Raw genomic sequence first — 27,372 nt, 5'->3', positions numbered from 1 at the left:
TGCACACCACTTGTTTGTTTCCCTCGCCAGCAATAAGCAGGCGTGTAAAAAGACGAAAATAAGATGTGCGAAAATCAATTCCCTTCAACAGTAAGCTGAATTTCAGAAACAAAAATTTGAGCACAGTAATTCAACATCAATGAACGAAGAATGATGAATCAGTATAGATTTCATAAACTTGCCAAAGCAAACAGAAACACGCATAAATAACTAGCAAATCACATAAATGAAACTTCAAGATGAATGGAATTTTTCACCACTCAATAATCTGGTTTATGGGAAACAAAACTCAATCCCCCAATAAAATTCGGTTTGGGATTAACTCCCCTATAACTGAATTATTTAAGAAAATTTTGCCGAAATGAGTTCTTAAAAAACTCGAAAAGATTTTCATCACCATCTAAAAGCTAATATGGCTTTGGAGGAAAAATATTCTTAACCGGAACCAGATCCGTACTTCTTGCCGAACACAAGCAGCTGTAGCTTGTCATAACCAGACAGCACACCAGCACCAGCAATGGCACGGAGGATGTTAGCACCAGCACCCTTGAAGAGAGACTTGGCACCCTCGTTCTTCAAGATTTGTTGGAAGGCATCCAGGGAACTCTTGTACTTGACGGCTTCACCGGAGGTCATCATCATTCTTCTGCGGACAGTGTCAATTGGGTAGGATGCAAGACCAGCACCATTGGTGATGACCCAACCAAGGGCAAAGCTAGCGAAGAAACTATCCTGTAGTTTTCAACAAAAATAAGCAACATGTCACACAACTGAAAGCAGATAACGATTGTGGGCAACAGATTTGAACATTGTGGCATAGCATTCTTTAAAAACCAACATAAATAGACACTTCATACAATTCTTTGTAATGCTTCGCAAAGAAAGCATTAGAATAGAGCAAAGCCAAAAATAATAAACAGAAGAGCAGACGCATCATTAAACCTTTTGCAAAATTAATAGTCCCTTCTCAAAGGGAAATGAATGACTAATATAAGAAATATTATGCCATAACAATATGCACACATACAAGATATTCAGCAATTACACAGAACGTAATAAAAAACCAAAATTGAGCTAGCAACTAACATAAACAAAGCCAACACCATCATAAGAATATATAACTATGAACAAAAAGGTAAGTGAATAGATAAAAGTAATTCACTAACCTGCAAGCCTCCAGTCAGGACAACAGGCTTCAGTGAATCATACAGTCCAAAGTAGAGACCACGGTAGACAATAATTCCAACACAGGAGATGTTGAATCCACGGTAAAGACCAGCAATTCCATCAGATTTCAAAGTCTTCCTGTAGACATCAACCAGACCATTGAATTGTCTTTCTCCTCCCTTCTTTGCAGCTTTAGAATCATTAGCCAAACGAGTACGAGCATAATCCAACGAGTAGACAAAGAAAAGAGAAGAAGCACCAGCAGCACCTCCTGAAGCCAAGTTACCAGCAAACCATTTCCAATAACCGTCCCGGTCTTTCTTGAAGTTGAACAGCCTCTTGAAGTAATCCTTGAATGCAAAGTTCAAGGCCTACAACAAATCCAGGTAACAATTTTAGTACAAGTACGCATCAAAACTTTTCTTTGCCAACGGAACATTTAGTAGAAAATTAACATTACAAACCTGAGTGGGGAAGTAACGGATAACATTGGCAGTGTTCCCTCTCCACAATGAACCAAAACCCTCTTCCTTGATTGTACGGCTAAAGCACTCCCCAATGCCCTTGTAGGGTTGAGACAAACGACCAGTTTTGATCATCTCATCCTGGTTTTGAATCAACAGCTTGACACGCTCAATTGGGGCAGCAGCAGTTTTAGACACGGCAGCAGAGACTCCACCCATGAGAAAATCAATCAGAAAGTGGCCTTTCTCTGCAGGGGCTTGAACAAAGATGGGTGATGCAGTTGATGGAACCAAAGACATATCAGTGGTAGCTCTGCATGCTGGCATGAAGGGATACTGCAGTGCAGCATTAGTGTAGTTCCCATAAGCACGTCTTTGGTACATTCCTGGTCTTTGGAAGCCATTATCGTAACCCTGGATAGATTGCTGAAGGAGCTGGCCAGCTACCTTCTGGACGACAGAAGGATGTTGAACCTGATCAACCATTGTTGCCCTACAAGAATGTGCATATACCATATCAGAAACAGAATCTACCACGATAACCAAAAATAATAACCATTCCTGATGTAAATGATACTACTTGACCAAAACTGAACTGACATCAATTATGTATAAGAGCATCAAGTAGACTATAAAACCAGTTATAAAATCATTTGTACTTCCAGAGACAGATAATAATAGAGGACGAGCCTCAATCTTCAGGTCTATTGACATCAATAATCAGAAAACAATCAAATTTCAGACACAGAATGACCTCAAAAGGTAGCAGATGGTTACTAAAAACTACATACGTACTTATCAGATCATCTATTCTATAAAATGTGCGAATCTTTGCACTATTTTGTCATGGATGCAGTCAACATCATGGTACTATCAAGGAACAAAAGAACATCCACACAATTAATGCTTCAAATAGAACCACAACCTCGTCAAATAGGGGAGTTAAAAACATTTTTTAACAAAAAAGTACGGTTTTCATGAAAACTTAAGTGGTACGAAACATGAACTGTCAGCATATCAGATGGTAATCTGTTTATTACTCACTGAAATGTGCACCTAAGCAATAAAGATTTCAATCCCTATGCCGTAAAATAAATGGTTATTGCTTTAGGTTTGAGAATTAAAACCCCAACATACAACTCCTTAGCCTATGATAAAAAATTGAATCACATTACGCATTAAAATAAATCGTAAACACCGAAGAAATTGAAAACCATATCATCCAAAATAACATTCAGTAATCATAGATCCGACTAAACAGTTCAGAATTTTTAAGACTACCAAAAAAAAAATCATTTCTTTGTTACCAAAATCGACAATTTATTATTCGTCACATTTATCAAGAGCATTCACTTAAAAAATCAAAAACTTCCAATTAACGACATCAAAGAATCACCTAAACGAAATAAAACAAACACAAACTTCGTTAACCAATCATAACCGTCCAGATCTAAAGGATCCAAACCTACAATCAACAAATAAGTAAATCAATACAGTTCCACCATAAAAATGTACTAGAAAATCAGATCTGACAACGATGAACATATATGAAACAGTAAAGCAAACAAATCGAGCAGATCAGATCTCACTACAAGTCGCAAATAATCAGATCCAAAAAATCAATTAATCGATTAAAAAAATCACCTTTGCACATCAAAATTTCAGAAAAAAATACAGATCTGGAAAAAAATTGAAAGTAAATGAAAAAAATCCCAAAAATCTGAAAGCGATACTGACAAAATTCAGATCTAAACATAGCAGGAGGAAATTTAGATTATACCTTCGGAGGTGGCGGCTGCGAGACGTCTCCGCTTTGAGCTCTACGCTGAAATGCGCAAAGACAAAAGAGAGACTGAGAGCGAGAGCGTGAGAGGTGTGGAGGAGACGAATACCCTTTTAATGGCTGACGCCTGATTCATAAGAAGCGAATAAGTGGGGAATGTCTCAAATCACAGCCGTTAATTATTCGATCTGATGGATGATATTTCACTTGGGAAGGTTACGAACTGTCTAAATAGACGGCCCGTGACGACTGAGTAATATGGGCTAAGCCAAGTATGTGTTTAGGTTGGAATATGGGCCGTAACGGTTTTGTATTTTCCTTTTTGAAAATGATAAACTTACATCATTTTTTTTTTATTAACAAACCGTGGCCAATAACTGAATTGAGATAGTTGTGTATTAGTATATGGGCACGTACAAAGTATGTGAGAAAATTTTTTATTTTTATTTTTGAAATAGAATGAGAGAGGACGAGAGTGATAGAGAATGTGAGAGTGAGAAATTTTATTTATTTATTTATTTGTTTTTATTTTTTAAAATTAGAGATATGTTAAAATTACATGTAAGTGAGGCTTTGAAAAAAAATAGCAAAATTTGGTTGTGTGAAATTACATTTCTGCCTCATATTTCATGTTCTGTTTTAATTAGAGAGTTAAACTAGTAATTTCATAGAATTTTGGTTGACAATGAGTGTTATATTAATTAGTAGAGAGTACTAGGTTAGAAAGTTTATTCATTTTTTTTTGTCGAAAGGTCAAAATGTTATTAGCTTTTGAATTTTGATAGAGTGGTTTTTCGTACACCTAAATTTCTTCTTTGGGTACTCTTTAATTTTATTTAAAAAAGAGAAAATTTTTCTAGCCATATCTATAATTACCACCACAAAGAGTTTAGTCATTTTTTAAGGAAAGCAAATTTTTTTTTTTTTTTGGAGAGCATGGCTACCCCGCTCAAAAACAAGTGAATTAGGTGTAGCTTCGGATGAAATTCTTGAAGTAATTAAACCTATATGCATCATTCTTTATTCTCTGGTCACAGTGGATACAAGGCGGTTGTCAGGAACTTGCTGTGTCTCTCTTGGAGAAGTGCCATCACACAAAAAGTTGGAAAATATTAGTATTTAAGTTTATTTTAGTATTTGGGTTTTGATTGTTAGTTTAGGATTTAGGCCTAGCCCATGAGTTAGAGTTTCTTAGGTTTAGTTCTCTATAAATATTGCTTGTAATTTAGTTTGAGAAACAAGTCAGTCACAATATAGCATTTTAGGGTTTCGTAGCCGTTCCGGCATTCTCAGTTTGTTTAATAATGTTCTTATTTTTGTTTAGTCTTGTTCGTTGCGTACTCTGATATTCAACTTGGTATCATAGCAGGTTTTGATTCTTCGGGATCTAATTTGCTTCTGTTTGTTCGTATCAGTTTTGTTTCTTTCCAGTTTCCATCCGTAGATTTTTTACGTTTTCTGGTTTGGTTTTCAATTTGTCCTTGGTAGTATGAAACAAAGAAAAAAAAAATTCTGTTTTTGAAAAAAAGAATTTGGTGAATTTGTCTCACACCCAAATTTGAAAATGCTCCATCGCACTAAGATTTCTTCATTCCCTAGCCCCACCCTGCATCTGGATCCGTCCACAACCGTACACCCGCGAAAAAAAGAAAAAAAAAAGGCTGATGTTGTTGGTTCGCACAGAAGGAAAAAAGGGAAGGAAGAAGGAAGGAAAAAAAAGGGGGGAAAGGAAGGAAAAAAAAAGGGGGGAAAGGAAGAAAAAAAAAATGGTTGTTTTGAGGTTTTGTTGCCTGAGTATTCTTGCATTGGGCATGGTATTGGAATTTGACATTGGTATTGGTATTGCCATTGGCATTGGTATTGGCATTGACATTGGCACTGGCATTGGCATCGGCATTGACATTGGCACTGGAATTTCGGCATTGACATCAGCATTGGCATTGACACTGGAATTTGGAGTCTTGCATCCACATCTACTTTGGCAAACTCATGTCGTGTACCGCCATGAGTTTGACGGGGGTGTTGGAAAATATTAGTATTTAGGTTTATTTTAGTATTTAGGTTTTGCTTGTTAGTTTAGGATTTGTGCCTAGCCCATCCGAGTTAGGATTTCTTAGGTTTAGTTCTTTATAAATATTGCTTGTAATTTAGTTTGAGAAACAAGTCAGTCACAGTGTAGCATGTTAAGGTTTTGTAGCCGTTCTGACTTGTTCGTTGCGCACTCTGATATTCAACTTGGAACTTGCTGTGTCTCTCTTGGAGAAGTGCCATCACACAAAGTCAGTGTCATCACTGCGTCAGGAAAGTACAGGAGAGATGGAAGCTAAATGTGTGATGCTTTTGTGGCTGTCTATACTCGTGTTGGTTCCGTTTGATATCTCCACTGTTGATACTAGCATTGCAAACAAAAGTAATCTTGGAAACTTGAGCCAGCTCCTCTGGTACTGAGGATAGTAGGGTTCTCCAAAGATTACCTTTCAAATTCAGGCCCTATGCGTCCTATTGCTGCTCTTGAAGCTTCTAACACGACCAGACATGCCAAAGAGAATATGAGTTTATCCTCTCTTGGTTTTATTTCTGCATCACTATAAATTTGTTTTTTTTTTTTTTTTTTTGAGACTTAAAGTTTAGTACTGGTTTTGGGAGCAGCCTCTCCATAAATGGGGGTAAGGCTAGCCGACATTTACCTCTCCCAGACCCTGCCTAAAGCGGGAGCCTTGTGCACTGGGTACGACCTTTTTTTTAAAGTTTAGTACTGGTTCTACTGCTAATGCTTTGAATATAAGATAGTATGAATGCTCGATGTCAAGCAACTTAGAATGTGATAAATTTAATACGAACGCTCAACCTTAAGTACTTGTACATTACACACACATACTGATGTGCATGGTTCTACATCTCGCTATTATGTTGTAATTCTAGACCACTCTTATTGCTGCATTTGCTTACCTTTTTCTTATACATTTTCTTCTTCAGCTTTGTTGAATGGACACACGAAGTCCTATCTTCTCTGACAGATGATGCCATCAATCATTTCCGGTTCTTGGAGCTACAGAAGCACTGGCTGTTATTTCAAGGTTTGCTTTTACTTCTTTGTAGTTCATATGATCTGAACCCTAACATAGTTTGCAATTTAGTTGAGAAAGATTATGTCTAAAGAGTCAAGGACCAATAATTGTGATCTTTGAGCAAGTATGATGATTTTTGAGAGGATTGCAAGTTGCATATTGCATTTATGTTTTTGATTCTCTAAACTGATACGTTTATTTATTTGTTTATTTTCTTTAACTTTTCAATGGAAAATTCAAGTTACAGGGCAAATCCCTACCCATAAGTCAGTTTGGGTTAGACCATGCATAATACAACATCTAGTGGCCTCTTTATCTGCTTATCTGCAGACATTTTGATCTTGCCTTTTAACCAAACTGATTGTTATGAAGTTGAAAAGCCAAGCCCATCTGCATAACAGCTTTGAAATGATTCTCCTCAAAAGTGAGTTTATACAGACGAACTTAAAGGAGTATTAGTTATGCTTGTGAGATAAAAAAAACTGACTAAAAGTCTGATTTCCAAGATGTGGATGATCTGGCTGAGGCATTCGATGTTGGAATGAGAAAACACATTTACAGAAAGTCAGATCCATTAGATGAAATCCTCCTAAATTACCTTGGAAATGAGGAACAATATGTTGCTGTGGTAAATACTCAGGAACAGTTGTTCAGTTTAGTTCACTGGTTTATCCTCTCCACCACCGTCATTAATCCATGAGGTTCAATGCTCAAAATAGTTGGTGGTCCTTGAGGAATGCAACGATCATCATGTCTTCTGTTCCCTTTCGAGATGCCAGTCCATTATAATTGACATGAATTCCAATAAGCCTTTCTTTCAGCTTCATCCTTAAGTTTTCTTTTTGGGTCTAATTCTTCGAAACGTTTGTCTCTTAGAAAACTAAAACCGAGGGTTTCATGTGCATGGATAAGGTTGCACTAGAGAGCTACTTACTTGATCTTTCTATAGAATTTTATTGGTTGGAACATTGCTGGCTTTCTGATATATTAAATAACCTTTGGAGAAGCTGCCATTCATCAATAATCTGCTTATCTGCTTATCTGCAGACATTTTTATCTTGCCTTTTAACCAAACTGTTTGTTATGAACTTGAAAACCCAAGCCCATCTGCATATAGTTTGGTTGCTTTGTTTGGTGTCTTTTCCCATACTTCTATAATTCAACTGGTTAAATTGTCCTTGCTGGAAAATCTTTCATGCTTACATGGATTTCCGTAATCCTTTAAAACATCGCATCGTCACGCCCTTTCATTAGTTGTAAATAATTGTACCAATTATATTGCTCAAAAAGCTGTACTGATATAGTACTTTTTCAGGGTGATGGGTCATGGCATGGTGGTTGCTTAGCACTGGCTGAATTGGCGCATAGAGGGTTTGCTCTTACCTATCACCCTTCCGAAAGTTGTACCTGTTGTTGTGAAGGTTGTCTGGAATACTGACTTATAAATCTAGCCTATATTGACATTTTTATTGAACTGTAGCAATTGTATATCATCCTATTTAATTACATAATTTACCATTTTATCATCCTATTTAATTAGTACTCATCAATACGAATACGTGAGCACAAACATGATGTAATTTAGACGTGTAATGAACAAGTTATGTGCATTTTAAGATGAAAGATGGAATCGTAATTTTACACCCTCCGGAAATTTCAAAAATGTTTTCGTTATGCGCATTTTATGTGGTTTTTTTTTTTTTTTTTTTTTTGTCAAAGCATTTTATGAGTAATTAACCCACACAAACCGAACCAGACCCCTCTCACTTTCTCCTTCTTCCCCCGAGCTCTGTTTGCACACTCTCTCTATTGCATTGTGCAACATCGAGACCGTCCCCACCACCCATCTCGCTTTCTACGGCGAGACAACCATCACCAAATAACCATCACTATGTCCCTCTCTATGCCCAGAACGCAGGAACACCAAACAAACACTCGAGTTCGCACGCAAACCCGAGAACCGAACGAACTCTATTCGCATCCGAGAGCTCCGGTGAGATTCCCGACGACTCCGACCAAGGTTATTCTTGAGCACAATCCAACCAAATCTCATTGATTTGTTCAAGGTTTAGACGGCCTCCTCACAACTCCCAGGACCCAGATTCGAACTTGCATGCTCGAATATGGCTTTATTCCAACCAAACCAAATTGGGCCGAGCCTTTCCAGCCAATTTTTGAGCATCTCCGACTAGTTTTTGGTGAAATTCCAACTGGCGAATGGCGATCGACTCAGCGAGGAAGAAAAAGACGAAATATTCCGTCCATCTTGACGGAATGTTCCTAACGGCATTAACGGCGTCAACATATAACTTGAATCGAAGGAGAAAGCTATCCAGAGGAATTTCATGGGAAAGCTAGGCAAGACGGCTACGACACTGCAGCTTATAGTGGGTGGGTATTTTCTTTCAAAAGTATTATTATATTATAGTTTTCTTGCTTGTGAGTATGTTTATTTGTGTGTAAACCTGTAAACGGATCGGGTTTACTGGATTTGGGTCGGTTCAACTCGACCCGTTAATTTAACTGGTTATCTGAACCCAACCCGTTAAGCTAACGGGTCATCCGAACTCAACTCGTTAAGCTAACGGGTCACCCGTTTCACTCGTTAACCCGTTTTTTTTTTTTTTGGTAACATTTCATCCAAATCAATTACAGGCTTACAGCCTCGTTCATGAGCATCCTCGAAGATTTCCTTGAGCTTGAGGCGTTCTTTGGTCTATGCATTCGAGATGACCGCGGCAAAGATGATGGGGAGCAAACCCGACATTTTGTTTTGCTTCGACAGGATTGTGGGCTTCAAGAGCCTCCAAAATTAGCAAAATCAAAGATCAAAACCCCAAATTGATGACATGGGTAAGCATTAATTTCATTCCAATCAATAAAATCCACACTTTCAGAAGAACCCAGAAACAAAAACATAAGAAATTGGATCCAAAACAACAAAAAACACATATTTTAGAGAGAGAGAGAGAGAGAGAGAGAGAGAGAGAGAGAGAGAGAGAGTGTGTGTGTGTGTCACGCCCCGATCCCGGATGTACGTCCAGGATTGACACGTGACGTCATCAAATAACCCTATATCTAACATACTCGTCTCCGAGATATATACCAAGCACATGCTATGCCTCGAATTGCGTATTAAAATTTGTACATTTTATGGCTACATCTAACATTCTCGTTAGACTGCCTACGTACCCTACCCAGGGATCAAGCCATTCGTAGTTCATCATGCACTATAATTGACATATAACACATTCCGTTTAAGCCGAAAGGCATAACATTTCTCAATCCATCAATAGAACTTGACAAGCATGAAATTACTAGACTCAGGGTTACATAACAAATCCACCTGAAAATCATGATTTCCCTTCCATCTTCTATATAAGTCATTATGTCGCAACATGATACCGCAATTCACAACATTTATCATATCAAAGAACCGATGAAGCACAATACAATTCTCTATCCACACTAATTAACTAATTTGACCAAAATAATAACAACTATAACCATATCTTCTAAATTCATAATTTAAGAAATCATAGAAAATCCTGAAGGAGTCACCCAAACGTCCAACAACTTTTCTAATTCAATCCACAAGATTCTCAAAACCATTGCTCACAAATATACTAAGACTAAGGCTAAAGTGACATAGTTAAGCCAAGCCTACATCTCTGTAGCTGATATCAAATCTAAGAAACCAACAAGTAAAGTGATGCGACTTTGGACCACTCAACGGAATCCAAACAAGGATATGATTCTGAACCATCACTCAACGGAATCACTTGCACTATCAACTTCTCGTGACCACTAACTATCTTATCATACAAGCATAAAAGTTATACATAGTTATACGCATACATGCTATCGATTCCGCATATCAACCAGCATCTAATCATATGGAGCACAACACAAGGAATTCCCTCAATTACTATTTCTCCTAAAAATCTAATAAAGTACCTAACTCAAATCCTGACTTTCATCTCCATCTCATGCTAGGTAATAATGTCAAGTTCGAATAGGTATTCATTTGGCAATCATACCCAATTAATTAGCAAACAATATTTAGATCCCATAATTGTCATTCACATTATTAAAAAGTTAATTAAACACATAGATACCACAAACATCATCAATACACAAGCCAAAACATATTTAATTAGTATAGGTCTATGGCTAAATATATAAAGTTCACATTTCAATAGAAATCATATTTATAAGACCAGTTCATATTGCAAATGATACTAATATAAGAAATTAAGATAATAATCATATCTCCTGCATTCAAGTCACTGTCTCACCAATATAGGCCCACTAGACTTCAATTAGTTCTGAAGTACTAATTTTGTTATTTAAAACGTTTCGAGACGTGTTGACCACAAATCAACTCTCGGTCAACAATAGGGTCCACAACTCTACGTAATTTGATCATGAAGATCCACACATTGGATTTCTGATCCATAACTTCCCAAGTCCACATTAGGCTTCTAGAATAACATACTAAATTCCCATCGCGATCCGACGGTCGGATCTCCATCAATTACTAGAATTAAGTGGCATTGGTAAGGGTTGTTGTTCTAGCACATATATAAAAATGGATCAAAATATTTTAACTTGAATAAGTCAATACTTCAACCAATGAAAGAAAGGGTTGTTGTTCTAGCACATATATAAAAATGGAGCAAAATATTTTAACTTGGATAAGTCAATACTTCAACCAATGAAAGAATCTTGTGCAAAACTACAATAGAAGAACTATAAGAGCAAGTCCTCCACAATAGAAGAACTATAAGAGCAAGTCCACCCGTACCTAATTATTTTGACAGTTGAGCAATTGAATCCCCTAAAACCCCAATTATCTTATCCACCCCAACCTAATCAATCAAGGCCACATGTGGGCTTAAGACCACCGAATTGAGGAGTAGGCCATGAATAGCGTGACTCTGCGCCTGAGGTCATGTGACATCAGGACGACGTCATCCTGTGACGACCCGTCCCTACTTTTCACTGTGATTTCTTTTCCGTTGGTGTGAGTTGACGATTTTACCCTTTTTGGACAAAAGTGGAATATGACGTGGACGTGGTTTCGGCTTCCAGTTTCTTTTTCCTGGTTTCGTACTTAATTAGTACTCGTCGCTACGAATGCATGAACGCGTGTTAGACTTGAATCGGATCTGTAATGAGAAAGTTACACTTTGTTAAAGTACGTTAACTACGGGTATTTTTGTACACGCACGTGCAAATTCATAGTGTCGAAACACTGTCAAGAGGATAGATTTTGTATAATTAAAATTGTACAAATCCATCTAATCCTTAAAAGGGATCCGATCCCTTTCTTTCACACCCATCAACCATCAAACTTTTGCTTTTTCCTTCTTCTCCTCTCCTCCACTCACATATTTTCCCTCAATGTGGGGAACCAATCAAAAGTCATCACCATCACTTTTACCCAACCAATCAGAATTTTTACCCAAAAATTTGTCCTCCACTCAGAGCACTCAAACTTCACTCTCTCTCAAACCCTCTTTCTTTTCTCTGCACACGCAGAGAGGCCTAAAGGCCATGCACCAACCCCAATCGTCTTCACTCGACTTCTCCGGCGAGTTGGGCCGTCGGACCACCACTGTGCCTTGTCCTTTTCTATTTTGTAAGCTTAGACGTGAGCATTAACCCAGGAGTGGGGCTTGCACTGCACAATGGCCACTACCATTGTTCATCATCTTTTTCGATGAGTTCTTGTTGAGTTTGACCAAGGTAAGGTTTCTGGACACTAGTTTTGAATTCCTCTCATCGAAATTGTGGATGTGTTACTCATTTTCATATATCTTAGTGAGAGGTCAACATTGAAATGACTCGGAGGAAGAAAACCTGAAATTTTGGAGGCTGGAACCGTGACCATTTGGTCACTTTCAGATCATTTTTCCGGCCAACCTCGACCTCGACTGGATTCCTATTAGGTATAGACTTGTTCTCTATATTCCTAACTTCAAAATAGCTTTCGAATCATCAAGTTTGGTTAAGTATCGAGTAAGAAATCAACTCTGGAAGTTGGGAAGAAATTCCCAGATTACTGGGAAAAGTCGACCATAGCCATTTTGCTACTTTCAGGCCAAATTCCTGAACAGCACGGACCACACTTGAACTTTTTGTGAAGATGGATCGAGTCATCACATTCCTAACTTTAATTTGGCTTTTATATAAGTGTTTTTGGTTGAGAATCAAGCTCGTTAGGGGCTCAAGAAGTTGGCCCAAAAATCTGCAAAAACTGCAGAAAATCGTGGAGAAGGGGAGTACATGCGTACTCGCAGGAGCATGAACGCGCGTGACCACCCATATGCCATCGGCGCGTGCATCACGTGGTCGGATGTGCAGCCCCTTGTGGCGGCACGTGGCGGCGCGTCCAAACTCTGATTGACCTTCTGTCAATTTGTGTAGGCCCGTGACGTCGAGTAGATCGATTTCGTATATTCAAACCCTATGTTTGAGCAATCTACGAAGGTTTTATTTAAGTTTCCGTTTATGTGTTATTAAACTAAGTTAATTAGTAATTTCACATATAAGGGAAACATATCCCAAGGACGTACGGAGTCAAGCAGGGCTCGGAGACTTCGTTTCGACTGCGTATCTGTGAGTGGGCAGTTTATTTTATACCTATACATATTGATAGTTTCCCTAAATGTGTAATTATTTTACTTTTACACTTATATTGCCAAGTATCGTTATTGTGATATTAATTGTGATAAATGTTGCTGTATGGTTGGGATATTACTGTCAAGGCATTCATACATATTTGCACATGCTCATCTTGCTGCACCCTGGTGTTAGTACTCACCCCAGGGTCAGGGCCAGTCCTTCACGTGTATGTTCACATCGCACCGTTCGCTCGTCTTGGATCCAAGTTAGGTGCCAGTCCTGTTGGATAGATTGCATTAGGCAATCCGACTTGTATGTAACCGTGCTTCAGCACCAGCCTTCACGTGATTGTAGTACTAGAGCATATTGATTACACCCAATCATGTTCGTGTCGGAAATTATATGTTCGAACTCGTGTGTCAGTCTAGATGGATGAGCACTTAGCTATACTTGATTATCACATGATTTTATTATTGTGGGATTTATATATCATGACTTGGTATACTTCTGGTTATAATGTTGTTGTATTATTGTTTACATACTTACATAGTATGTTTTAAGGAAACTATATTTGTTTTACGGTGAGAGGTTAGTATATTCGAAAATAAAGGTTTTTACAAAACGTTGTTTTGCTGACCCACTCAACTTTGTTTTTCGCCCCTCCAGGTTTAGTAGTTGTGCTTACGTATATACGAGGATTCTGGAAAATCTCAGGAGATGGTTACCTTTAGTGGTATAACCCTCATCCTATTCATCTTATTGTCTTATGCTCTAACATCACGTGTGAAAAGAGTTCAATCCCGCTCACCCGCACACTCTTTTGTTTTAGGCACTTCTAGGTTTAATTTTTTTACTTTTTCACATCACTTACCCTTATGGTTACGTCACCTCACGGTAATGGCCAACATGCTTCAACCTTCCCAGGTCGGGGTGTGTCACATCCTGTCATCACTTACGTTATAAGTTTTTTGCACCAAGCACGTGTACTTCATGCACGTGTGAGGTGAGTGGTTCGACAAAATGCAAGTGGTGGGGCCCACACTGCAGGCACTAAGACCGTTTGCGATCCTAGGTTGTTGGATTTTCCAAATCCAACGGTCCATATAAATCTGGATTTTTTTTAAATAAAAAAAATAAAGAAGAAAATATCTAAAACAGATGACCACATGGCACAACTTGGACTCTTGGATTACAAAAAAAAATGTCATCCTAAGGTCCATATTAATTCTATTAGTAAAATTAAAAAAAAATACTAAAATTTTTAAATAAATGAAATTAGGAGAATATGAACAGTGGAGTGACTAGGACGGGATTATAATTTCAGATAATGATATGTGGAGTGATGAAATTGGTAAAAAGTTAAATATAATATTAATTTAATTTTTTTTAATGTCAATTGTCCAAGCAATTCATTTATAGGATGGAGATGCATTCGGACAATTACTATTCACTAAAGCAATTATTGTCTTAATGGGTGGACTTACTATAAGGAAGGTTTTTAAATAAGGTTCCGCTTAAGGAAGTTGTCTCGTTTGGTGGGTAGAACAAGTAGTATCATCGCATTATATATAGTTATTCAATCCTAATACCTGGTACTTATGGTATGATTACTTACAATGAATGAGTTTACAGGAAATATGTACCATTTTTATTTGCATTTTGTAGGATAATCAATCCTTATAAAAAGTTGAGACAACTGATTAGCCTGTACTAATCTCATCACATGGCTCAGGGTGCAGTACCCGTAAATCAAGAGAAAGACATTAAATGGATTTACGATAACATGACGTTTTGATCCAATAGAGTAATGCTAGAGAGATTAAATTTGGAGAATAAATTAGCAAACTAAATGAGGTGTCACCAATAGAAAATGAGCATGTTTATCAACGATTAAGTAATAATCCAATCATCAACTTCTATGTCATAAAGCTCATTGAATATGGATATATAAACAAGATCAAATGCTAGTTGTGGTGAATTGAGTTATCTGGGACCATGCTGGCACATAGGGCCTTGTACTAGAAGCAAGGAATTCATGGGGCTTCCAACAAAAAAGCTGGTCAAAATTAAACGTAAAAGGATGAGATTAGTTATTCCAAAGTGATGTGTTGAGTCAACTTCATTAAAGCTAATGTTAATTTTGTTTTTAATTAAGTCTTAACCATGATTATAATATAATCATGGCCGGATCCGTGACACCACTTTTTTACACAACTTTTGACACATAATTTTTGGAGCAACTTCTAATGTATTTCAACGATCCGAACTGTTTAATTTTTAGGTTTTCCCTCAATAAATATATCTACCAATAATCATCCAAATTTGAAACCATATGAATGTTAGATTAAGGGATTATGGTTTCTTTATAGAACCGTACTCTTCACTACAAAATAAATGTCCTAATGGTTTAAATTTGTTTACTTTTTTTGCAAGGATGATCTATGAATGATGTTATAAAAGATAAACGGTTCGGATTGTGTAAAAAAATGTGTGTCAAAATTGTGTAAAAAAATGATGTCGTAGATCCGCTATTTATAATTATAATGGTTGAGGCTTAAACTACTGAGCGATTAGACTGCATTAGTAAGAGATGCACAACAAAAACATTTGATAAATGTATTTGAAATGACTAGACGCAATGCACAAAGGAATTTGCATACGAATACTTGCATGATTATTTTGAAAATGCTTTGTTTAGCGGTTTTTGATATTCATGTGGTGTATTCAATTTTTAATCTCTCGGTCTAATATTTTGTCACATATTTCTACCTAAATTCGCCTAAATGCCTGTCCAAACATTTAATTAAGGGCTATTTGGTTCGTGTAATTAGAGGTTTAAGGAGGTGTATGATATTGTATTCTCATGTTTAGTAAGCACATTTAGACACGTCAATGATCGAGATTTCCAATATAACTTATCTGAATAAGATAGGAAATCTGATTATAAATGAATCCGAATATGAATTTTGATCCAATTCAACTTAATATTAACCTATTATTTGATTTATTCATTATTTTACAAATAGTATACTAGTGTGTAATAGAAGTTGAAGACTTTTGTATGCATTCAAAATACACTTATTCACTAGTTTAGTTTATGTTTATACACTTATTCAACTTAACATACATAAATATATTAAAAGAATGATGTTAGTAATAATATTATAAGCTTTTCTAGATCATAAATTAGATCCAGCGAGAATCCAAATCGTTTTGAAATCGATGTTTATTGCATATGGATTTATACGTCAAATCCGATAATACAAATACAAACCAAACTTGATAATCCCAAATTAATGGACCCGAATATAGATCAAAATTGATCGGATCCGTTTATAGATCTAAGCATATCCTTGAGGACGAAATACCTTTTACATGGGCTTTTACGAGGAAGGAGGGAAGCTAAAACCCTTGGGTACGAAGACACGTGAATGAATCAATGATTTTCCATTTCAGTTGGGTATGAATAGAATGGAAATAATGCTAGGAACACTAAGTTTCGGCTTCGTCTTTGGCTAGTATTTTAGTTTTTAGCACAACAGTTTTACTATGCTTGGACACGACAGCAGAGCAATGGATGGTTAAACGTGCAGTCAACGAAACTGAGACAAAGAAGGCTAGATTTTCAAAAGGCATTATGGATCAGGGTTTGATTCCTCTATTTTCATAATCGTTTCTCCAACAAAGACGGACGAATCAGTGGTAATTTTATTCTTCAGTAAAAAGTTATGGTGGAAAATTAAACCACTCGAGGCTCACAAAGATCATGAAATACGTTATTTTCCCTAATAGTGGTATCTAAGTATCTCACCACACATTGATGAAAAAACTAATCTCTTTCTCCATCAGCCCGATAGTAGAAGGCACAAACAGTATTTAAGCTCTCATGTCAAACAGTAGGCAGTTGCTCCAAAAATTGCATCCGTAAGGGTGCGTTTGGTACGTGGGACGGGACGGGACGGAACGGGACGAGGTGTTCCGTCCCACGTTTGGTGAACCAAAAATAGGTGAAACGAGCTGTTCCACAAGACAGATTTTGGGTGTTTTTGCGTCCCACCTCCCCCTGGAACGGGTTTGTTCCACTTCTGTGAAACACAATGTTTTACCATTTTAAAACAAATATACCCCATGTCTTTTTCAAAAATTACACATTCGTTCCGTCCCGTCCCATCTGCGTACCAAACGCACCCTAAAAGTTCTCACTCGAATTAAGAGTTTCATACTTCTGTTTCTTTCCGTCGCATGAAAAGGAAAAACACGCTGCATGAAAATCACTTCCCTTCGACAGTATGCAAAATTTCAAAAACAACATTTAAGCACAATAATTCGACATCATTGCAAAATTTTAAACAGAAACACACATAAATAACCAGCAAATCACATAAATGAAACTTCAGGATGAATGGAATTTTTCACCACTCAAATAATCTGGTTTATGGGAAACAAAACTCAATCCCGCAGTAAAATTCGGTTTGGGATTAACTCCCCTATAACTGAATTATTTTAAGAAAATTTTGCCGAAACGAGTTCTTCAAAAACTCAAAAAGATTTTCATCACCATCTAAAAGCTAATATGGCTTGGGAGGAAAAATATTCTTAACCGGAACCAGATCCGTACTTCTTGCCGAACACAAGCAGCTGTAGCTTGTCATAACCAGACAGCACACCAGCACCAGCTATGGCACGGAGGATGTTAGCACCAGCACCCTTGAAGAGAGACTTGGCACCCTCGTTCTTCAAGATTTGTTGGAAGGCATCCAGGGAACTCTTGTACTTGACGGCTTCACCGGAGGTCATCATCATTCTTCTGCGGACAGTGTCAATTGGGTAGGATGCAAGACCAGCACCATTGGTGATGACCCAACCAAGGGCAAAGCTAGCAAAGAAACTATCCTGTAGTTTTCAACAAAAATAAGCAACGTGTCACACAACTGAAAGCAGATAACGATTGTGGGCAACAGATTTGAACATTGTGGCATAGCATTCTTTAAAAACCAACATAAATAGACACTTCATACAATTCTTTGTAATGCTTCGCAAAGAAAGCATTAGAATAGAGCAAAGCCAAAAATAATAAACAGAAGAGCAGACGCATCATTAAACCTTTTGCAAAATTAATAGTCCCTTCTCAAAGGGAAATGAATGACTAATATAAGAAATATTATGCCATAACAATATGCACACATACAAGATATTCAGCAATTACACAGAACGTAATAAAAAACCAAAATTGAGCTAGCAACTAACATAAACAAAGCCAACACCATCATAAGAATATATAACTATGAACAAAAAGGTAAGTGAATAGATAAAAGTAATTCACTAACCTGCAAGCCTCCAGTCAGGACAACAGGCTTCAGTGAATCATACAGTCCAAAGTAGAGACCACGGTAGACAATAATTCCAACACAGGAGATGTTGAATCCACGGTAAAGACCAGCAATTCCATCAGATTTCAAAGTCTTCCTGTAGACATCAACCAGACCATTGAATTGTCTTTCTCCTCCCTTCTTTGCAGCTTTAGAATCATTAGCCAAACGAGTACGAGCATAATCCAACGAGTAGACAAAGAAAAGAGAAGAAGCACCAGCAGCACCTCCTGAAGCCAAGTTACCAGCAAACCATTTCCAATAACCGTCCCGGTCTTTCTTGAAGTTGAACAGCCTCTTGAAGTAATCCTTGAATGCAAAGTTCAAGGCCTACAACAAATCCAGGTAACAATTTTAGTACAAGTACGCATCAAAACTTTTCTTTGCCAACGGAACATTTAGTAGAAAATTAACATTACAAACCTGAGTGGGGAAGTAACGGATAACATTGGCAGTGTTCCCTCTCCACAATGAACCAAAACCCTCTTCCTTGATTGTACGGCTAAAGCACTCCCCAATGCCCTTGTAGGGTTGAGACAAACGACCAGTTTTGATCATCTCATCCTGGTTTTGAATCAACAGCTTGACACGCTCAATTGGGGCAGCAGCAGTTTTAGACACGGCAGCAGAGACTCCACCCATGAGAAAATCAATCAGAAAGTGGCCTTTCTCTGCAGGGGCTTGAACAAAGATGGGTGATGCAGTTGATGGAACCAAAGACATATCAGTGGTAGCTCTGCATGCTGGCATGAAGGGATACTGCAGTGCAGCATTAGTGTAGTTCCCATAAGCACGTCTTTGGTACATTCCTGGTCTTTGGAAGCCATTATCGTAACCCTGGATAGATTGCTGAAGGAGCTGGCCAGCTACCTTCTGGACAACAGAAGGATGTTGAACCTGATCAACCATTGTCACTTGCCCTACAAGAGTATGCATATACCATATCAGAAACAGAATCTACCACGAACATTATGATATGCTTGACCAAAACTAACTGACATCAGTTATGCCTAAAAGCATTAAGTACACTATAAAACCAGTTATAAAATCCCTTGTACTCCCAGATAGACATATACAAATAGAGGACGAGCAGGCCGAGCCTCGAGCATCAGGTCTATTGATATCAAATATCAGAAAACAATGAAATATATGACACAGAATGATCTCAAGAGGTAGCAGATGGTTAGTAAAAACTACATACATACTTATTAGATCATCTATTCTGTAAAATGTCCAATGATCTTTGCACTATATTTTCATAGATGCAATCAACATCATGGTACTAACAAGGAACAAAAGAATATCCAAACAACCATCAATACTTCAAATAGAATCACAACATCATCCAATCGAGGAGTCAAAAGACTTCTTTTATATATATATATATATATATAATGGTATTCTGTGTATTACTCAAATGGTATTAAACATGAAAAAAGAGGGATTTTCATGAAAAGTGGTACTAAACATGAAATGTCAACATATCAAATGGTATTCTGTGTATTACTCACTAAAAGCCGCACCTAAGCAATAAAGCATTCAATCCCTATGCCATAAACTAAATGGTTATTCCTCTCTGCTTGAGAATTAAAACCGCAATATCCAACTCATTTGCCTACGATGAAAAAAATAAAATCACAGTACGCATTAAACCAAACCAACATAACAGCGGAGAAATTAAAAACCATATCATCCGAAATAACATTCAATTAACATAGGTGCGCCTAAACAGTTGACAATTTTTAAGACTACAAAAAGAATCATTTCTTTGTTACCAAAAATTGACAATTGACTATTCGACATCGCAAATAAACATAAAAAAAAATATCAGAATTACCCATTTATAGATTTTTCAAGAGTATTCACTTTAAAATCTCAAAAACTTCCAATTAACAGCAGAAAATAATCACAAACTTCAAAAACCAATCACAACCGTCCAGATCTGACGGATCTGGATCTACAGTCCACAAATAAGCAAATCAATACACTTCCACCATATAAATGCACTACAAAATCAGACCCGACATCGACGAACAGATTTGAAACAGTAAAAACATACAAATCGAGCAGATTAGATCTCACTGCAACAAGCCGCAAATAATCAGATCCACAAAAACAATTAATCGATTAAAAAAATCACCTTTGCAAATCAAAATTACAGAAAGAAATACAGATCTGGGAAAAAGAAAAAAAATTGAAAGTAAATGAAAAAAACCTCAAAAAATCTGAGAGAGATATAGACAAAATTCAGATCTAAACATAGCAAAAGAGAGAATTTAGGTTATACCTTCGGTGGTGGTGGCTGCGAGGCGTCTCCGCTTTGAGCTCTACGCTGAAATGCGCGAAAGACAAAAGAGAGACTGAGAGCGAGAGCGAGAGATGTGTGGAGGAGACGCCTCTTTGTAGAGAAACGGGGCCTTTTTATTGGCTGACGGCTGACCCATCAGAAGCGAATAACTGTGAATGGCTCAAATCGCAGCCGTTAACCGTTCGATCTGACGGATGATATTTCACGTGAGAAGGTTAGGAACTGTCTAAAATAGACGGCGCCGTGACGACTGAGTAAACGTGGGCTAAACAAGACACAAAATTTATGAGGTTCCTCTAACTGGAGTACATCATCAGGGCAGCAGTGATGCTTTCATTATAATCTGAAATAATAAGAGTACAAAGATAATTCTTTCTATTATTTCCTCTCTTCTTCCTCTTCTGTGAGTCTCTCACCCTTTCTCTCTTCTTCACATACTTTCATTTGATAGGAAAAAGTTATTGTAGTAATACTATTCACTTTACAAAATTTCCACAAATAAATAGTGAAAATACTGTGCATAAATAGTAACAGACTATTCATATGGTTCATCCACGTATTATTCACAACAAAGATCAAATGCTAGTTGTGGTGAATTGAGTTATCTGGGACCATGCTGGCACATAGGGCCTTGTACTAGAAGCAAGGAATTCATGGGGCTTCCAACAAGCTGGTCAAAATTAAACGTAAAAGGATGAGATTAGTTATTCCAAAGTGATGTGTTGAGTCAACTTCATTAAAGCTAATGTTAATTTTGTTTTTAATTAAGTCTTAACCATGATTATAATATAATCATGGCCGGATTCGTGACACTACTTTTTTGCACAACTTTTGACACATAATTTTTGGAGCAACTTCTAATGTATTTCAACGATCTGAACTGTTTAATTTTTAAGTTTTCCCTCAAAAAATATATCTACCAATAATCATCCAAATTTGAAACCATATGAATGTTAGATTAAGGGTTTAGGGTTTCTTTGTAGAATCGTATTCTTCCATTTTTTTCACTACAAAATAAATGTCTTAATGGTTTAAATTTGTTTACTTTTTTGCAAGGATGATCTATGAATGATGAATGATTCAGATTGTTAAAATATATTACAAAATCGACCATAAAAATGTGTGTCAAAATTGTGTAAAAAAATGATGTCGTAGATCCGCTATTTATAATTATAATGGTTGAGGCTTAAACTACTGAGCGATTAGACTACACTAGTAAGAGATGCACAACAAAAACATTTGATAAATGTATTTGAAATGACTAGACGCAATGCACAAAGGAATTTGCATACGAATACTTGAATGCGTATTTTGAAAATGCTTTGTTTAGCGGTTTTTGATATTCATGTGGTGTATTGAATTTTTAATCTCTCGGTCTAGTATTTTGTTACATATTTCTACCTAAATTCGCCTAAATGCCTGTCCAAACATTTAATTATGGGCTCTTTGGTTCGTGTAATTAGAGGTTTAAGGAGGTGTATGATATTGTATTCTCATGTTTAGTACGCACATTTAGACACGTCAATGATCGAGATTTCCAATATAACTTATCTAGATAGGATAGGAAATCTGATTATAAATGAATCCAAATATGAATTTTGATCCAATTCAACTTAATATTAACCTATTATTTGATTTATTCATTATTTTACAAATAGTATACTAGTGTGTAATAGAAGTTGAAGACTTTTTTATGCATTCAAAATACACTTATTCACAAGTTTATGTTTATACAACATGAAAAGTTCTATTTAACATAGATAAATATATTAAAAGAATGATGTTAGTAATAATATTGTAAGTTTTTCTAGATCATAAATTAGATCCGGCGGGAATCCAAATCATTTTGAAATTGATGTTTATTGCATATGGATTTATACGTCAAATCCGATAATACAAATACAAACCAAACTTGATAATCCCAAATTAATGGACCCGAATATAGATCAAAATTGATCGGATCCGTTTATAGATCTAAGCATATCCTTGAGGACGAAATACCTTTTACATGGGCTTTTACGAGGAAGGAGGGAAGCTAAAACCCTTGGGTAGGAAGACACGTGAATGAATCAATGCTTTTCCATTTCAGTTGGGTATGAATAGAATGGAAATAATGCTAGGAACACTAAGTTTCGGCTTCATCTTTGACTAGTATTTTAGTTTTTAGCACAACAGTTTTACTATGTTTGGACACGACAGCAGAGCAATGGATGGTTAAACGTGCAGTCAACGAAACAGAGACAAAGAATGCTAGATTTTCAAAAGGCATTATGGATCAAGGTTTGATTCCTCTATTTTCATAATTTTTTCTCAAACAGAGACAGACGAATCAATGGTCATTTTATTCTTCAGTAAAAAGTTATAGTGGAAAATTAAACCACTCGAGGCTCACAAAGATCATGAATACGTTATCTTTTCTAGTAGTGGTATCCGAGTACCGCATCCCACATTGATGAAAAAACGAATCTCTTCCTCCATCAGCCCGATAGTAGGAGGCGCAAACGGTATTTAAGCTCCAAAAATTGCATCCATAAAAAGTTCACACTCGAATTAAGAGTTTCATACTTCTGTTTCATTCCGTCGCATGAAAAGGAAAATTACGCTGCATGAAAATCACTTCCCTTCGACAGTACGCAAAATTTCAAAGACAAACATTTAAGCACAATAATGCGACATCATTGCAAAATTTTAAACAGAAACACGCATAAATAACCAGCAAATCACATAAATGAAACTTCAAGATGAATGGAATTTTTCACCACTCAATAATCTGGTTTATGGGAAACAAAACTCAATCCCACGGTAAAATTCGGTTTGGGATTAACTCCCCTACAGGGCCGGTCTAGAGATTTTTGAGGCCCGGGACGACGTAAAAAAAAGTACCCTAACTTCATGTAAGAAAATTATTTATTTTCACACATAAGACATCGAAAAAATTATACTTAGAAAAACACTTCAAACTCAATAATTTAGAAACACAGAAAACTAATTTATTTTGTATTGAGAGAGGGAAACAAAAAAACTTCGGGCTTACAAGAAGATAGATGATGAGTTTTGTTTTCCATTTGAACTTTGAATGTGTTTTTGAATAAATTGTTTTTTTCTTATTTACTAACCTTGTCAATATGAAACTAAAAAATAATGATGTTTTCGAGTTTTACTAAATTAAACATTTTGATGACACGTCATATAATTTGCAAATTTGGTCTACGTATTATTCTTTGTTGAATATTAGACTTGAATTAAAACGAATATTTAAAAATAACAACTCACATAGTTACTAGATAGTAACTAAAAATAAATTACCAACCAAACAAAAATTTGTAAAAATTGAAAAGAATAAACATGCACATAGCATTTCGAACTTAAGACCTCTTGTTAATTTTAAACAACAAAAATCATTGTTTCTAATTAAACTTCTTTATCCTTTAACCAAATTTTCTAAATTTATACTCTTATAAAACGAAATTTGTGAAAAAGAGGAAAGTAAATAAGCACACATGGTGTTTTGAACACATGACCTCCTTATTATTTTCAAATGACAAACCACCACTTCTAGTTAAATTTCTGTGTCTTTGAATCAAATTTTATAAATTTATACTCTTATAAAAACATATATAAATATATCGCCCTAATAATTTTGGTGCCCCTAATTTTTTTGGGCCCTGGACGGTCGCCCCTTCTGCACTGGGCCTGGGCCGGCCCTGCTCCCCTATAACTGAATTAATTATTTCAAGAAAATTTTGCCGAAACAAGTTCTTCAAAAGCTCAAAAAAGATTTTCATCACCATCTAAAAGCTAATATGGCTTCGGAGGAAAAATATTCTTAACCGGAACCAGATCCGTACTTCTTGCCGAACACAAGCAGCTGTAGCTTGTCATAACCAGAGAGCACACCAGCACCAGCAATGGCACGGAGGATGTTAGCACCAGCACCCTTGAAGAGAGACTTGGCACCCTCGTTCTTCAAGATTTGTTGGAAGGCATCCAGGGAACTCTTGTACTTGACGGCTTCACCGGAGGTCATCATCATTCTTCTGCGGACAGTGTCAATTGGGTAGGATGCAAGACCAGCACCATTGGTGATGAGCCAACCGAGGGCAAAGCTAGCGAAGAAACTATCCTGTAGTTTTCAAAACAATAAAGCAACATGTCACACAACTGAAAGCAGATAATGATTGTGGGCAACAGATTCCAACATTGTGGCATAGCATTCTTTAAAACCCAACATAAATAGACACTTCATACAATTCTTTGTAATGCTTCGCAAAGAAAGCATTAGAATAGAGCAAAGCCAAAAATAATAAACAGAAGAGCAGACGCATCATTAAACCTTTTGCAAAATTAATAGTCCCTTCTCAAAGGGAAATGAATGACTAATATAAGAAATATTATGCCATAACAATATGCACACAAACAAGATATTCAACAATTACACAAAGTAATAAAAAACCAAAATTGAGCTAGCAACTAACGTAAACAAAGCCAACACCATCATAAGAATATATAACCATGAACAAAAAGGTAAGTGAATTAATAAAAGTAATTTACTAACCTGCAAGCCTCCAGTCAGGACAACAGGCTTTAGGGAATCGTACAGTCCAAAGTAAAGACCACGGTAGACAATAATTCCAACACAAGAGATGTTGAATCCACGGTAAAGACCGGCAATTCCATCAGATTTCAATGTCTTCCTGTAGACATCAACCAGACCATTGAATTGTCTTTCTCCTCCCTTCTTTGCAGCTTTAGCATCATTAGTCAAACGAGTACGAGCATAATCCAAAGAGTAGACAAAGAGAAGAGAATAAGCACCAGCAGCACTTCCTGAAGCCAAGTTACCAGCAAACCATTTCCAATAACCATCCCTGTCTTTCTTGAAGTTGAACAGCCTCTTGAAGTAATCCTTGAATGCAAAGTTCAAGGCCTACAACAAATCCAGGTAACAATTTTAGTACAAGTACGCATCAAAACTTTTCTTTGCCAATGGAACATTTAGTTAAAAATAAGCATCACACACCTGAGTGGGGAAGTAACGGATAACATTGGTAGTGTTCCCTCTCCACAATGAACCAAAACCCTCTTCCTTGATTGTACGGCTAAAGCACTCTCCAATGCCCTTGTAGGGTTGAGACAAACGACCAGTTTTGATCATCTCGTCCTGGTTCTGAATCAACAGCTTGACACGCTCAATTGGGGCAGCAGCAGTTTTAGATACAGCAGCAGAGACTCCGCCCATGAGAAAATCAATAAGAAAGTGGCCTTTCTCTGCAGGGGCTTGAACAAAGATAGGAGATGCAGTTGATGGAACCAAAGACATATCAGTGGTAGCCCTGCATGCTGGCATGAAGGGATACTGCAATGCAGCATTAGTGTAGTTCCCATATGCACGTCTTTGGTACATCCCTGGTCTTTGGAAGCCATTATCGTAACCCTGGATAGATTGCTGAAGGAGCTGGCCAGCTACCTTCTGGACGACAGAAGGATGTTGAACCTGATCAACCATTGTCACTTGCCCTACAAGTGTGCATATACCATATCAGAAACAGAATCTACCACGAACATTATGATATAATTGACCAAAACTCATTTAAGCCTAAGAGCATTAAGTACACTATAAAACCAGTTACAAAATCCAAATAGAGGACAAGCCTCGATCTTCAGGTCTATTGACATCAAATATCAGAAAACAATGAAATATATGACACAGAATGATCTCAAGAGGTAGCAGATGGTTATTAAAACTACAAACGTACTTATTAAATCATCTATTCTGTAAAATGTCCGATGATCTTTGCACTATATTTGTCATAGATGCAGTCAATATCATGGTACTAACAAGGAACAAAAGAGTATCCAAAAGAGGAGTCAAAAGACAATTTTTTTTATTATAAAAAAGTAGGATTTTCATGAAAAGTGGTACTAAACATTAAATGTCAACATATCAAATGGTATTCTGTGTATTATTCACTACAATCCGCACCTAAGCAATAAAGCATTCAATCCCTATGCCATAAACTAAATGGTTATTCCTCTGTTTGAGCATTAAAACCGCAATATCCAACTCATTGGCCTACGATAAAAAAAAAAAACAAATCACAGTACGCATTAAACCAAATCGATATAACAGCGGAGAAATTAAAAACTATATCATCCGAAATAACATTCAATTAACATAGGTCCGACTAAACAGTTTACAATTTTTAAGACTACAAAAAGAATCATTTCTTTGTTATAAAAAAATTGACAATTAATTATTTGACATCGCAAATAAACATACCGAAAAAATCAGAGTTACCCATTTATAAATTTATCAAGAGTATTTTCACTTTAAAATCTCAAAAACTTCCAATTAACAACCGAAAATGAAAAAAACCTCAAAAATCTGAGAGATATAGACAAAATTCAGATCTAAACATAGCAAGAGACAGAATTTAGTTATACCTTCGGTGGTGGTGGCTGCGAGGCGTCTCCGCTTTGAACTCTACGCTGAAATGCGCAAAGACAAAAGAGAGACGGAGAGCGAGAGCGAGAGAGGTGTGGAGGAGACGCCTCTTTGGAGAGAAATGGGGCCTTTTTATTG

At 36.8% G+C, this 27,372-nt stretch overlaps 2 protein-coding genes and 1 pseudogene across 8 annotated transcripts; 1 reads left to right on the top strand and 2 right to left on the bottom strand.

Moving 5' to 3' along the window:
* Positions 1-203: 203 nt before the first annotated feature.
* On the bottom strand, positions 204-27,349 carry LOC126628616 (ADP,ATP carrier protein 1, mitochondrial-like). 3 transcript variants are annotated; one of them, XM_050298377.1, is made up of 4 exons: positions 27,234-27,349; positions 1,632-2,124; positions 1,167-1,538; positions 204-732 (listed from the first exon to the last, which is right to left on the bottom strand). In XM_050298377.1, the coding sequence occupies exons 2-4, from the start codon at positions 2,115-2,117 to the stop codon at positions 436-438; spliced, it is 1,155 nt and encodes a 384-aa protein (XP_050154334.1). In that variant the 5' UTR covers positions 2,118-2,124; positions 27,234-27,349; the 3' UTR covers positions 204-435. The 3 variants fall into 3 exon arrangements, with proteins under 3 accessions (XP_050154334.1, XP_050154335.1, XP_050154333.1); XM_050298378.1 differs by lacking the exon at positions 27,234-27,349 and adding an exon at positions 20,769-20,885; XM_050298376.1 differs by lacking the exon at positions 27,234-27,349 and adding an exon at positions 3,412-3,577.
* Positions 204-27,369, bottom strand: LOC126628617 (ADP,ATP carrier protein 1, mitochondrial-like). Of its 5 annotated transcripts, none has more exons than XR_007625499.1 (5): positions 20,769-20,914; positions 18,905-19,401; positions 18,440-18,811; positions 17,532-18,005; positions 204-259 (listed from the first exon to the last, which is right to left on the bottom strand). XR_007625499.1 is itself a non-coding variant. In XM_050298381.1 (5 exons), the coding sequence occupies exons 2-5, from the start codon at positions 26,293-26,295 to the stop codon at positions 17,709-17,711; spliced, it is 1,155 nt and encodes a 384-aa protein (XP_050154338.1). In that variant the 5' UTR covers positions 26,296-26,306; positions 27,234-27,369; the 3' UTR covers positions 17,475-17,708. The 5 variants fall into 5 exon arrangements, 4 of the variants coding, with proteins under 4 accessions (XP_050154338.1, XP_050154339.1, XP_050154336.1 ...); XM_050298381.1 differs by lacking the exons at positions 204-259; positions 20,769-20,914 and adding exons at positions 26,257-26,306; positions 27,234-27,369 and having other exon boundaries at positions 17,475-18,005; positions 18,905-19,351; XM_050298382.1 differs by lacking the exons at positions 204-259; positions 20,769-20,914 and adding an exon at positions 27,234-27,344 and having other exon boundaries at positions 17,475-18,005.
* LOC126628873 (tubulin-folding cofactor D-like) lies at positions 5,226-6,527 on the top strand (annotated as a pseudogene).
* Positions 27,370-27,372: the final 3 nt, after the last annotated feature.

This window comes from Malus sylvestris, chromosome 7 (assembly GCF_916048215.2).
Source record: "Malus sylvestris chromosome 7, drMalSylv7.2, whole genome shotgun sequence".
Taxonomy (NCBI): domain Eukaryota; kingdom Viridiplantae; phylum Streptophyta; class Magnoliopsida; order Rosales; family Rosaceae; genus Malus; species Malus sylvestris.
This window is presented reverse-complemented; position numbering and strand designations above follow the sequence as displayed.

Excerpts from the sequence above, each read along its gene's own strand:
- LOC126628616 (XM_050298377.1), bottom strand. The coding sequence starts at position 2,117 with ATGGTTGATCAGGTTCAACATCCTTCTGTCGTCCAGAAGGTAGCTGGC. Across the intron at positions 1,539-1,631 it reads TCCGTTACTTCCCCACTCAG|GCCTTGAACTTTGCATTCAA; the intron begins GTTTGTAATGTT and ends GATTTGTTGTAG. Across the intron at positions 733-1,166 it reads TCCTGACTGGAGGCTTGCAG|GATAGTTTCTTCGCTAGCTT; the intron begins GTTAGTGAATTA and ends TGAAAACTACAG.
- LOC126628617 (XM_050298381.1), bottom strand. The coding sequence starts at position 26,295 with ATGGTTGATCAGGTTCAACATCCTTCTGTCGTCCAGAAG. Across the intron at positions 18,812-18,904 it reads TCCGTTACTTCCCCACTCAG|GCCTTGAACTTTGCATTCAA; the intron begins GTTTGTAATGTT and ends GATTTGTTGTAG. Across the intron at positions 18,006-18,439 it reads TCCTGACTGGAGGCTTGCAG|GATAGTTTCTTTGCTAGCTT; the intron begins GTTAGTGAATTA and ends TGAAAACTACAG.